This window comes from Mesoplodon bidens (assembly GCF_964165515.1).
Source record: "Mesoplodon bidens genome assembly, chromosome: 15".
Taxonomy (NCBI): Eukaryota; Metazoa; Chordata; class Mammalia; order Artiodactyla; family Ziphiidae; genus Mesoplodon; species Mesoplodon bidens.
This window is the reverse complement of record NC_138171.1, coordinates 50,439,045-50,451,575: the sequence shown is the minus strand read 5'-3', so window position 1 is coordinate 50,451,575 and position 12,531 is coordinate 50,439,045. Positions and strand designations below refer to the sequence as shown.

The 12,531-nt window shown below is 39.7% G+C and overlaps 1 protein-coding gene across 1 annotated transcript in view; it reads right to left on the bottom strand.

Annotated features, from left to right (window-relative positions):
- DNAH3 (dynein axonemal heavy chain 3) overlaps positions 1-12,531 on the bottom strand; it is a 192,218-nt gene that overhangs the window by 162,105 nt on the left and 17,582 nt on the right. The window contains 4 exon segments of the mRNA XM_081255161.1: positions 1,117-1,253; positions 5,442-5,624; positions 7,327-7,522; positions 8,707-8,832. Of these exon segments, the coding sequence (XP_081111287.1) occupies positions 1,117-1,253; positions 5,442-5,624; positions 7,327-7,522; positions 8,707-8,832 (642 nt within the window).

Sequence of the window (12,531 nt, the reverse complement as noted above, 5' to 3'; positions counted from 1 at the left end):
GAAAAATCAGCTGATAACTGTATGGGGTTCCCTTGTATGTTATTTGTTGCTTTTATTATTTTCTCTTTGTTTTTAATTTTTGTCAGTTTGATTAATATATGTCTTGGCGTGTTTCTCCTTGGGTTTGTCCTGTATGGGACTCTCTGCACTTCCTGGAATTGAGTGAGTGTTTCCTTTCCCATGTTAGGGAAGTTTTCAGCTATTATCTCTTCAAATATTTTCCCAGGCCCTTTTTCTCTCTCTTCTCCTTCTGGGACTCCTACAATGCAAATATTGGTACATTTAATGTTGTTCCAGAGGTCTCTGAGACTGTCCTCATTTCTTTTCATTATTTTTTCTTTATTCTGTTCCGCAGCAGTGATTTCCACCAATTGATCTGTCTTCCAGCTCACTTATTCATTCTTCTGCCTCATTTATTCTGCCATTGATTCCTTCTACTGTATTTTGCATTTCAGTTATTCTATTGTTCATCTCTGTTTGTTTGTTCTTTAAATCTTCTAGCTCCTTGTTAAAGATTTCTTGTATCTTCTCAGTCTGTACCTCCATTCTGTTTCTGAGACCTTGGATCATCTTCACTATCATTACTCTGAATTCTTTTTCAGGTAGACTGCTTATTTCTACTTCACTTAGTTGTTCTTCTGGGGTTTTATCTTCTTCCTTTGTCTGGAACATAGTCCTCTGCCACCTCATTTTGTCTAACTTTCTGTGTTTGTGGTCTCTGTTCTGCAGGCTGCAGGACTGTAGTTCCTCTTGCTTCTGGTGTCTGCACCCTGGTGAGTCAGGTTGGTCCAGGGGCTTGTGCAGGCTTCCTGGTGGGAGGAACTGGTGCCTGCCCACTGGTTAAAATCCATGAATTTCTAAATGCCAGAACCTGTCTGGCACCATGGCTTTCATATAATAGAGGTGAACCTGTTATTTGAATTCTGGCTCTCCTATATATTTGCTGGAAAGTTATGGTTTCCTTATCTGCAAATAGGGCTAAATAGTAATACTGATGTAAGTAAACATTGGCTACTCCTATTCTTTCAGGTATGTGGGAACAGGGATTGTTTATTTGATGACAGTTAGGAACTCTAAACCAATGCCAATGGCTAAGTTACAACTAAACCAACTTACTTGTAGGGGCCAACTTGATTTTTCTGAAATACCTCGAAAGTTTGATCCACAAAGTCAGAAACCAGTTTTTCATCAGCATTAACAGTTCCAAGAATCAGATTATATCCTTTCAACTCTGGGAACAGGATAGATTCCATCTAAAGAGGAGAAACCACTTTTATTATTTTTTTTAAAGATTTATTTTTTGATGTGGACCATTTTTAAAGTCTTTATTGAATTTGTTACAATATTGCTTCTGTTTTATGTTTTTTGGTTTTTTGGCCACGAGGCATGTGGGAATCTTAGCTCCCTGACCAGGGATCGAACTCACACCCCCTGCACTGGAAGGCAAAGTCTTAACCACTGGACTGCCAGGGAAGTCCTGAAACCACGTTTAAATGTCACAAGACATCCACAAGACACAAGAAGGAAGATGACACCAAAATGTAAAGTCTCCTGCAATGCACTCATTTCCAGGGACATCAGCTGCATTTCAACTCTATTTCTTCTCGGATGGTGCTGGAATCACCCCACTGTTCCCTTTACCTCTATTCTCTCTCCTCTTCCTCTTGTTGGATTACTCATCTTTCAAATTCTTTCTCCTTTCAACTCTCATGTCCTTAGAGAGTCCCCCGTGGGCCCCCAGTGGATGTTAGGTTTCCCTGCTTAAAGTTCACATTCTAAATTTATCCCACTTGGCATTCATCATAATTGTAATTAAACGAATGTGTAATGAGCTGTTCTAGGTTTGTCCTGGGATATAAATACCATGAGGGTCTGGATTGTATCTGACTTCTTCACTATTGTGAAGGGCCTAACAAGAGCTTGGCACATTGTAAGTGCACATAAACATTGTGTGAGTGAATAAATACTACAGTGGTACCCCTCCCCACAACCAAACACTTTCCTCTCTAATGAAAAGCTACTAGAGGCATGGGTTCCAATTCAAACTCTGCTGCTAGCTGACTATGTGACCTTAGTTAAGCTACTTTCTCTGGACTTTAGTTTTCTCATCTGAAGAAAGGGAGAGATGTACTAGATTCTTCTCTCAGTTCTGGAGAAAAAGCTATGTCATTATTATCTGAGGCACAAAAAGTATTTTTCCTGAGAATTCAACACTCCAACTTCTTAATGGCACATGTGTATCTCTGAGAATGTTCTCAGTTGCATGACTCATGCAAGCTGCAAGTCCTTGTTGGGGACCCATTGCCTTCCACTGCTCTCCCTACTAAGAAAGATTTTAGTGATCTAAGAAAAGACTCTTCAGAGGGCTTTACTGAGTTATGAGTTATATGCCGCTGATGAAAACGCATTGATTTAGAAAGGGGGAAAAGCAAGTGCAACTGATCTTTGTCTTCCCTCTTTGGACGATCCAAAGGTTTTTAAACCAGTGGAGAAGCAACTTCTTTGCTGTAGCCATACTGTAGGCAGTGTTTGAAAGCAGGATATGAGTGAAATGGCTTAGGGCAGCACAACTGGAGCATTCAGGCCTTGCAACAGATCATAGGTGGGCAGGATAAGGGATTATCTCTTGAGAAAAGTCTTCAATCGAAAGAACATTTTAAATGTGGCTGGTTCTTACTATGGAGAACAGTATGGAGGTTCCTTAAAAACTAAAAATATAGTTACCATATGATCCAGCGATCTCACTCCTGGGCATATATCCAGAGAAAAGTCTAATTCAAGAAGATACATGCACCCCGGTGTTCATAGCAGCACTATTTATAATAGCCAAGACATGGAAGCAACCTAAATGTCCACTGACAGATGAATGTGGCCTACACACACACACACACACACACACACACACACACACACAATGGAATATTGCTCAGCCATAAAAAAGAATGAAATAATGCCAGCTGCAGGAACATGAATGGATCTAGAGAATATTATACTAAGTAAAGTAAATCAGAAAGAGAGAGACAAATACCATATGATATCACTTATATGTGGAATCTAAAATATGACACAAGTGAACTTATTTATGAAATATAAACAGACTCACAGATGTAGAAAACAAACTTATGGTTACCAAAGGGCAATGGAGAGGGAGGGATAAATTTGGAATTTGGGATTAACAGAATCACACTACTATACACAAAACAGATAAACAACAAGGACCCACTGTATAGCACAGGGAACTATATTCAATATCTTGTAATATCCTATAATGGAAAAGAATCTGAAGAAGAATACATACACATATATGTATAACTGAATCATTTTGCTGTATACCTGAAACATTGTAAATCAACTATACTTCAATTAAAATTTTTTTTAAATACACCTTTAAAAAAATGTGGCTGCTTCTCCTATGCCCCACAGGGCAGTCGTAAAACCGAGCCAAGAACAATAGTGCTCTTTCCAGGTAATTACTGTTACTATCTGCTTATCTCCATGGCTCTCTGATCCCAGACTTCTTGGTTTTGTCATTACCTTCAGTGCTTTCTCCTATATACTTCTCCAACTTTGGCATTTCCCTGGCACTTTGAGTTAGAAAATTCTCCCATCAGGAGAGAGACTGACCCAAGCAACTCCATTCCATAGGGGGAATATATAATTATATATATAATTTTATACATATATATATATATGTAATGTGTTTTATATATCTATATAATGATTATGAAAGTAATGCATCGCTGCTAATGCTGTTTTAAATTCTGCTTATTGCATTTTCAATTTTATAAAATCCTTCCCTTATCTCATCCAGCTTCCTTTTATTTATGTCTCTCATTCACCTCTTTTCATTTCAGTCAGTATTACAGATCCATGTTTTTCTCAGTTTTTTGCTAAGGCAAATGTTTTCTAATATTTACTTTGGTTTCCTTTAGTAATTTTCTCATGAATATACTTTCCTTTTGCACCTTGAGTACTACTTTCAAACATCTCATGCTGACGTTTTTTCCAAATTTTAAAATTCATCTTTAACCATAAATAAGACAGGACTGATGGGGGATGGGGTACTGTCTATCTGTTGCTGTTCTTAGATATTCTTCTTAGATATTCAACCTGAGGGATTATTCTTTTAAAATATCACTACCCAGATCAGAGATAATACAGTGTGAGGGGTTCAGGGAAGCAGACTGTGCTATGGGCATCTCTAGATGGAGAATTCAGATCCTGGGCTGCTTTTTCTCATAGTCTAGTAGAGTCATCAGCATTTACTTGGGCCTAGCTTTCAAACCTGGTACAAACTATGACCTATGACTATGTCTTCTTGGCATTACAACCCACTAAATCTACTACCAGCCCCTGCCAGGCTGTTAGCAGCAGCAGCCACATAAGCCCTGGGCTCTCCCAGCCCAGGTGCTCGCAAACATTGCTGATCACCAGCAGTGAAGGGGAACTTGAGTGGTATGTACTTTAACTGTCTCCAAGCCCCACACTTATTCTTCCAAAGTACAGGGTCTTCTCTTTCATTTCCTTCCTAAGGATACTGATTGTAGGAGAGCTGCCCACGTTTCTTCCCCCTCTGAACATCCAGTTTTCCTGTTAGACTGACTTGGTTTGGTTCAAAACCCCCAATTTAGAGTTCTCTGGTGAAATCAACTGGAACATGTGGCTTCACATGCTTCCCTACAAAGTCCAACTCTAATCATGAGCTCTTAGAACCCTCTAAGCACAGGACTGCAAAGAGAAGAGTGCTTAAGAGCATCCAAGCATCATACATAATGCATGGGGAGGGAGGGAGAGGGCGGGATAGGGAGGGGAGAAACACCCCACAAGTCCCTTCCCTATGTGGGGCTGGACACTGGCCCTCTTGCCACACCAACCACCCAGAGGGGGCAGAAGATGGAATGCCAAAGAGTCACACTCATGTGGGTGATCCTACCCAGTTCTAAAAGTCTGCTAATAACTGTCTGTAATCTGATAAGTAATGTCACCCTGGAAAGGAAACCTGGAAAAGGGCTTGGGCCAGGAAGGGAAGCTTTAACTTCTCCCCTAGAAGCCTACAGTGAGTTAAATAAACAAACAAATGGAAATTCAACAACTAAATTAGATATAGTCTTATGAAAATTCTTGGCAAAGTACATGGCAATTGATCCATCATGAATTATTAACCCAAGATGGATATGGCTTGGGACATATCTGCCCTTTTGAGGTTGGCATCATGTGGGGAACTCTACTTTCTCACAAAGTAACTCTTAGTGTCCTTGTTAATGGGATGTGTGAACATTTCTTTAAGGCCCAAATCCTCTTTCTGGGAGTCAAGTGGGTGTACTCAGGATATATCTCCCAAAGTATCAATAAAACCCTACCTTGTACAAGCAGCCATTTTAAATATATTTTATTCAATATGTGAATAAAAATACAAATGAATAATTAAGTGAATACTATACCTTGGGAATACTATACCTAGAGTTCTTAATAATTTCCAAGAAAGAGTTGTGTATTAATTCCCAGCAGTCATCAAAAGATGGATTAAAGACAATAATGGGCTCATTGACTTCAAGCTTGATCATGATCAGCTGAGGTATAAAGAACTCCATCTCTTGGTAGGGTTCCTCGAAATCATTCCCATCCTTCAGGAGACATAAGATATGGAAATTATTACAAAATGGAACCTTCTAGAATCAAGGGAGTGAATCTTACCCATTTATAGTACTACATGGGCACCAGAAAAGGAAATGAAAGGTACCATGCACTGTTCATATTTAAAATAAGGGCAAAGTATGGCTTAGCCCACCTGAGTTCACCCTCTCTCCCTTCTTCGAAGCTTTGATTCAGTATGTTTACTTTGCTTGGAAATTCCTTTGTCAGTATTTCCAAATCCTCCCCATCCTTTAAAATTCAGCTCAAAATCCCCTCCCCTGGGAAGCCTCCCTGTTCCCCAGCAAGAAATAATCTTCCACTTCTGGACTTCCATATTTCCACTTCCTTATGGTATTTTATCTTTCTCTCGTGAGATTTACATGCACATCTTCTCTACACTAAACTTAAGGGCAGGATTTGTCTCTGATCCATCTATGTCCTCCAAAATATCCAAAATATCATTTAGTACATCATAGGTGCTCAATAAAAATTTGTTGACTGAATCCACAAGTATAGTTTATCTGTATACCTCACATGAAGTTGCTAATTAGCATATAGTATATTTTAGACACCGAAAATTGTCAACCTTCCTGCAGTAGAAATATTGGTGTGGAGATATTTCTAATTCCCAACACAGGTTAGTAACACAAAATACCTTTCATAAACTACAGTGCCTAACGAAATTGGCATGGGGCAGTTGTAAAGTAATTGTCCAAGTAATTGATTCTAGAGGTATCTAGATTGGTTTAAGGATTATTGATAAGCATTAGTTGAATGCCTACTATGTACCAAATACCCATAAATTTCTTTCTTTAAGATATATGAAGATATTAGTTTTCCCTTTGTGTGGCATTTTAGAGTGAGACTTGTTCCCACATCTGAGCTTCTTCTGCTTAGCCAGTAGATGATTACAATGACATGTATAGATTAGTCCACTGTAGAGTGCTAACAGTGCAGTCTAAATTCAATAGCATTGGTTCTACATTCTTTTGAGCAAAAGGGCAATTGTTCATTTTTACTCTATTTGTAAAAATGCTTAGAACTTGACCTTTTCTAACAGGCAATTTTAAATTTTATAGCTTTTTTTAAGATAAAATGGCACATAATATAAAATCCAAAAGAATATTCCTTGATCTCCCAGGTTATCTAAATTTAAGGGATGCTTTGAAAACCAGGACTTAGTGTTTTAGTTTTTATATAGACTTCACTGAAGTAGTTTCATGAAAGAAGTTATTAGGTCAATAAAGCCTTTTGTTTTTAGAGGTACCCTTTCAAAGACTGAAGAACAAAAGCCAATATCTGCAATGAACACACAAAACACTCCCTAAATATCAAGCCAAAAACTGATAACAAACCATTTTCAACCCCCTCTTTTAATAGAGAGGATGAAAAAGTGACCACTTCCTCTACTGTAGGAGGTATGCATTCCATTTTATTCAATCTTCCTTTAAATTTTCTTAATTTCTCTAGTTCTGTAGATTTTTACCAATATAGTAGGAGGTAATTATCTCAGGAAAGGTTGCTGTGTGTTTAAATAAATCATTTTTATAAACTAATAGTCACCTGATATGTGTTCAAATCAAGAATTTTACTTTTTGGCTTGGCTTACAGCTGAGGACCTTACATGACTGAATCCTGAGTCTATCTCAGCTGATTCCACTCCAAAGGGTCTACTGCTGGTCCCCTACATACCTTGTGTATCAAGAAAAAGGAAACGAGGTCCTTCAGAGACTTAATAACCAACTCCCTGAGCTGGAGTGACATGAAGGATGCAACAGAAGCAAAATATTCCTCAATGCGACGAGAGGAGTCATAGTCACTCTTGGGAGCAAAAAGGATCCACTGCTCCTTCTGGGAGATGAAAAGCTGGGCACAGGTGGGGATCCATCTGTAAGGAAAGCAGGGCATCTAACTAAGAATCTCTTCCAAGCTCCAAGAAGTCCTCTCAGCCACTCCCCACTCTCCACAACAAGGCAGATGGCTCCCTTCCCATTAAGCAGCTTTGCAAATTGGTACTTTCATATCCCTGGCCACTTCACCTGCCAACATCCCTTTCTGGGGAAGATAGTAATAAGATTTGGATTGAGAGGCTATTCTCCCATTAGCAATACCCAAATGAACAGTCCTGCTGAAAGATGAAAGTGTCTATAGTTTCTTCATTATATTCAGAGATTGGGGTAAAGGGGTATAAGGAACTGGAATGTTCTCTCCAACTTTCCTCCCTGGCAGATGTCTGTTTTCTGATTGAGACTTTATAGGGGGAAAGAGAAAGAGGAGAAAAGGAAGGAAACTTGGGAGGAGAAACTCCAGTGTGGCAGTGGCTGCTCAGAAGTTGAGAGCAGAAATTAGAAAACCCAAAGAAGAAATGGACGCCTCATTGTCCCTTTCATCCTACTTCCCCCAAGTTCTAATTCCCAATGGGAACCACTGGCATTTGCATCCTATCACTTCTCTTTTCTGACTGCTAGAAAAGTACTACTCTAACAATCAGAGAAGTACTGGCAATAGTCATAGTTGTAGATGTAATAATGATATTTAATAGCTACTACGTGCCAGCTACTGTATAAACATTTTCTCTGATAATAAAAACCCGTTGGTAGGTATTATCACCATCATCTCACATAAGGGAATTTCTCTGGCTCTGGACACAGTCCTGCATGCATTTGCAAAGGAAAAAAGAATTAAGTGACTAAAAACTCCCATCCTTGGAACCTTGCAGGTATTTGTCTGGGCCACCTGAACACAAGTCATTTAAATGCATTGTCCTGTAACCCAGCAAGGCCTGCAGGATTTCAGAGGGAGGGAATGGAAGTGGTACTCTCATCGAGGAATGGTAATGAGAGAGTTTCAAAAAAGCAGAGGAAGACTAGGAGTGAGGGTCAAAGACCAGTGTACATGAGGAGGCACAGAGGCTGTCGGGGATAGGAACATGGGAGGAAGAGAACAGAGGAAGATGTCAGTGAGAAGTCAGCAAAATCTGTGCACCCCCCAGGTTGGATACGTTTTCACTTCACAGAGTTTTTGATCTTTATGATACTGTGATACAGCCCCATTCTGAGGCCAGGTACTGACTTGTTGAGAAGAATTTGGCATGCTTCCATGCAGTGTTTCTGGATGACATCCTGATATTCGTGAGGCTGCAGAGGTAATTTTCCTGCCAGTAATTCTGCTGTTCGAACAAATCTGAGGTCTTTAAATCTGCAGAAAGAGAGGGAAAAACTTCCTAAGCTAAGTAGATACTTTATAACAAACTGTGTACGATGGGTTCAAAGGAAATATATTTTCATTTTTCAGTGAGAGGAGATTAAAATGAATTATATCTGAAAAATCTGGGAGTCTGAGGAGGGAGTGGATAGTTGACAAGAACTCTTGCAAGGAGTAGATAAACTCAGCAGGTATTACTGAGCCTTCCTATGTGTCCTGATCCAGGTAACCCATCTGGGGAGTGGGGTTTTGACACTGACCTGGAATTTGGCTGGCTGGGAACTGGGATATCAAGTGGACAAATCAAAGCTCTTTCTAACAGTGAAGACACAGAGGACAGGGCAAGCAAAGCACCACCTTCATGATCAAGTGGGTTCCCTCAATCCTCAGTGTGGCCCCTGGGTGAGCTACTCAAAACAACTTGGAGGTCCACTTTGGTCTGAACCCAGAAAACCCTATAGACCTGCCCCTGACAGCTGACAGGCTCACCGAGACACCCACAGCATCCCGGGCACAGTACCTTACATAGTGCAGGTACTCAATGAATACTTGTTAAATGAACACATGAATCTCTTCCTGCCCTCTCTGATGATAATCTTACCTTCTCCTATTTCTCTCAGATTAATGGAGGTTCTGCCCTTTACCACACTCCCCAAGGCCTTTTTTAGCTTACAGGGCCACCATTTCTCTTCCTGACACCTATTCATTCATTAATAATCAGTCTTTTAAATCATCAGTGCCTACAACTTCCCAAACTAGATCTCTGCTCACTTTCTTAGCTTGCCTCAGTTCTCGCTTCTCATTTTCATCGTCCACTGTAAGAACCCATTAGGCACTTTCCCTCATCCTTCTAAAATCCCGCAGCCTACATTTCTACTCCTTTTTTGTGGAGGTGGTGAACTTAGTCTTCATTTTGTCTGGCCAGTCACAAAGCACTGCTAGGGGAGAGCAGAATTTGAGGACCTCACCCTCCACACACTTTGATGACCAACTCTAGCATGGCCCTGGTCACAACCTGATAACTATGTTACTCATCTTTAGTTCAATCCTAAAAAACTTCCCACACTGGCCAGAAAAATCTACTCTTTCTTCAGATCACGACCCTCATTCTGGCCCCTAAACCCCTCACCCTTCACTGATCACTAGGTGACCTCTTAAAATGTTTAAAGCTAAATGCTGCAGGTCATATAAGAACATTTTTCTGTAGCATTTCCTTAACAAATCTTCCTCCTTGATGATTTTTTGGTTCAGCTGACAAAAACCTAAATGATTTTGGTTCACTTTTGTGCCTTTGTTGCCTATATAATCTTCTTCAGGGAACCATGAAAAGCAAGTGATAAGAATCCTTCTTATAGTAGAAGCTATATGTTCAATAATTTGTCATCTTCACTATATGATCAAATTAAATTCACGTGTACATCCTCTTGGTAATGAACTTCTGGCAATTTTACCAGCCCTGTGACTGATTTTCTTGTTAATTTCTAGGTTAATTTATTTTTTGAGGCCATAAACATGCTTGTGGTTAAAGCAGTATCTTCATTTATTGAACAACTACTGTATACCAAGCACTGTTCTAAGCACTTCACCCAACAACCCCATGAGGGAAGTATTGTTATAATTCTCATTTTGCATATAAAGAAACAGGGGTCCAGAAAGATTAACTTCCCCAAATCACACAGTTCATCAGGGACAGAGCAAGAACCAGAACCTAGGCTGTCTGGTTTCAGAGCCCACTCTATAAATTATTACTCCTCTATAAATTATTATTATATACTTCTGCCCCATTAAAAAATTACATTTTTCCCCCAATGTCCTTACTAGTACCTCCAATGCCTTAGAAAACTGAATTCAGTTCAAAGAGGGAATGTGTTTATTTCTTATCATTGGTGGGCTCTGTCCTACATTGACCCCACCTGCAATTCCTTTTTAAAATATAGGTAAAACTAAGAATGTGAAAAAAACAAGTAAGTTATCCAAGTAACAAGGCTCTCCAAAGACTAAACACATTCACAGCTATAGATCCTCCCCAGACAAAATATTTGAGCTACTGATTAAGTTCACCCAATCAAAATTACATAAACATATCGGCCTCTAATTTTTCTAATAAAAAGCCCAGATGGTGGCAGCTCATCATTTCATTAGCCTGCCTTTGGTGAACTCTGGTGGCCTCATTCTCCCACCAGGCTTCACACCCCTTCTTGAGGGGTTCATAAAAAAAAATCAGTCTTTCTTCCCAGTGCAACTGATGAATGGATAAACAAAATGTGGTATAGCCATAAAATGGAATATTATTCAGCCATAGAAAGGAATGAAGTACTGATACATGCTTCAATATGGATGAATCTTGAAAACATGATGCTAAGTGAAAGCAGCCAGACATGAAAGGCCACATATTGTATGATTCCACTTATATGAAATATCCAAAATAGGCAAATCCATGGAGACAGAAAGCAGATTAATATTGCCAGGGGCTGAGTGGAAGGGAGAAGAGAGGGTGACTGCTAATGGGTACAGGGTTTCTTTTAGGGATAATGAAAATATTCCCAATATTTTCAGGCAAGTTGCACAAATCTGTGAGTATACTCAAAATTACTGTATTGTACACTTCAAAAGGGTGAATTTTAAAGTATGTGAATAACAATTTAGAAAAATGAAAGAGAAAAAAAAGTGGCTCCTGCCTCCTCTGGACTTCTACCAATACCTGTGGCAAATTTAGTCACTGATGAATATAAATGAGACTACTGTTTGCCAACCCTGTGCTAGCCCTGAGTTACATAAAGGAATAACCTCAAAAAACTAAACACAGAGTTGCCATATGATCTAGCAATCCCACTCCTGGGCATGTATCCAGACAAAACTATAATTTGAAAAGGAATGTGCACCCCTATGTTCACAGCAGCACTATTTACAATAGCCAAGATATGGAAACAAGCTAAATGTCCATCGACAGATGAATAGATAAAGAAGATGTGGTGGGCTTCCCTGGTGGCGCAGTGGTTGAGAGTCCGCCTGTCAATGCAGGGGACACGGGTTCGTGCCCCAGTCCAGGAAGATCCCACATGCTGCGGAGCAGTTGGGCCTGTAAGCCATGGCCGCTGAGCCTGCGCGTCCGGAGCCTGTGCTCCGCAACAGGAGAGGCCACAACAGTGAGAGGCCCGCATACCGCAAAAAAAAAAAAAAGAAGCTGTGGTACACACACACACACACACACACACACACACACACACACACACTGGAATATTACTCAGCCATAAAAAGAATGAAATAATGCCTTTTGCAGCAACATGGATGGAACTAGAGATTATCATACTAAGTGAAGTAAGTCAGAAAGCCAAAAATCAGATGATATCACATATATGGAATCTAAAATATGACACAAATGAACTTATCTATGAAACAGAAACAGACTCACAGACATAGAGAACAGACTTGTGGTTGCCAAGGGGGAGGGAGAGTGGGAGAGGGACAGAGTGGGAGTTTGGGGTTAGTGGATGCAAACTATTATATATAGAATGGATGAGCAACAAGGTCCTACTATATAGCACAGGGAACTATGTTAGATAAACCTGTAATAAACCATAACAGAAAAGAATATGAAAAAGAATATATACGTGTATGACCGAATTGCTTTGCCATACAGTAGAAATTAACACAACATTGTAGATCAACTATACTTCAAAAAAGTAAATTTAA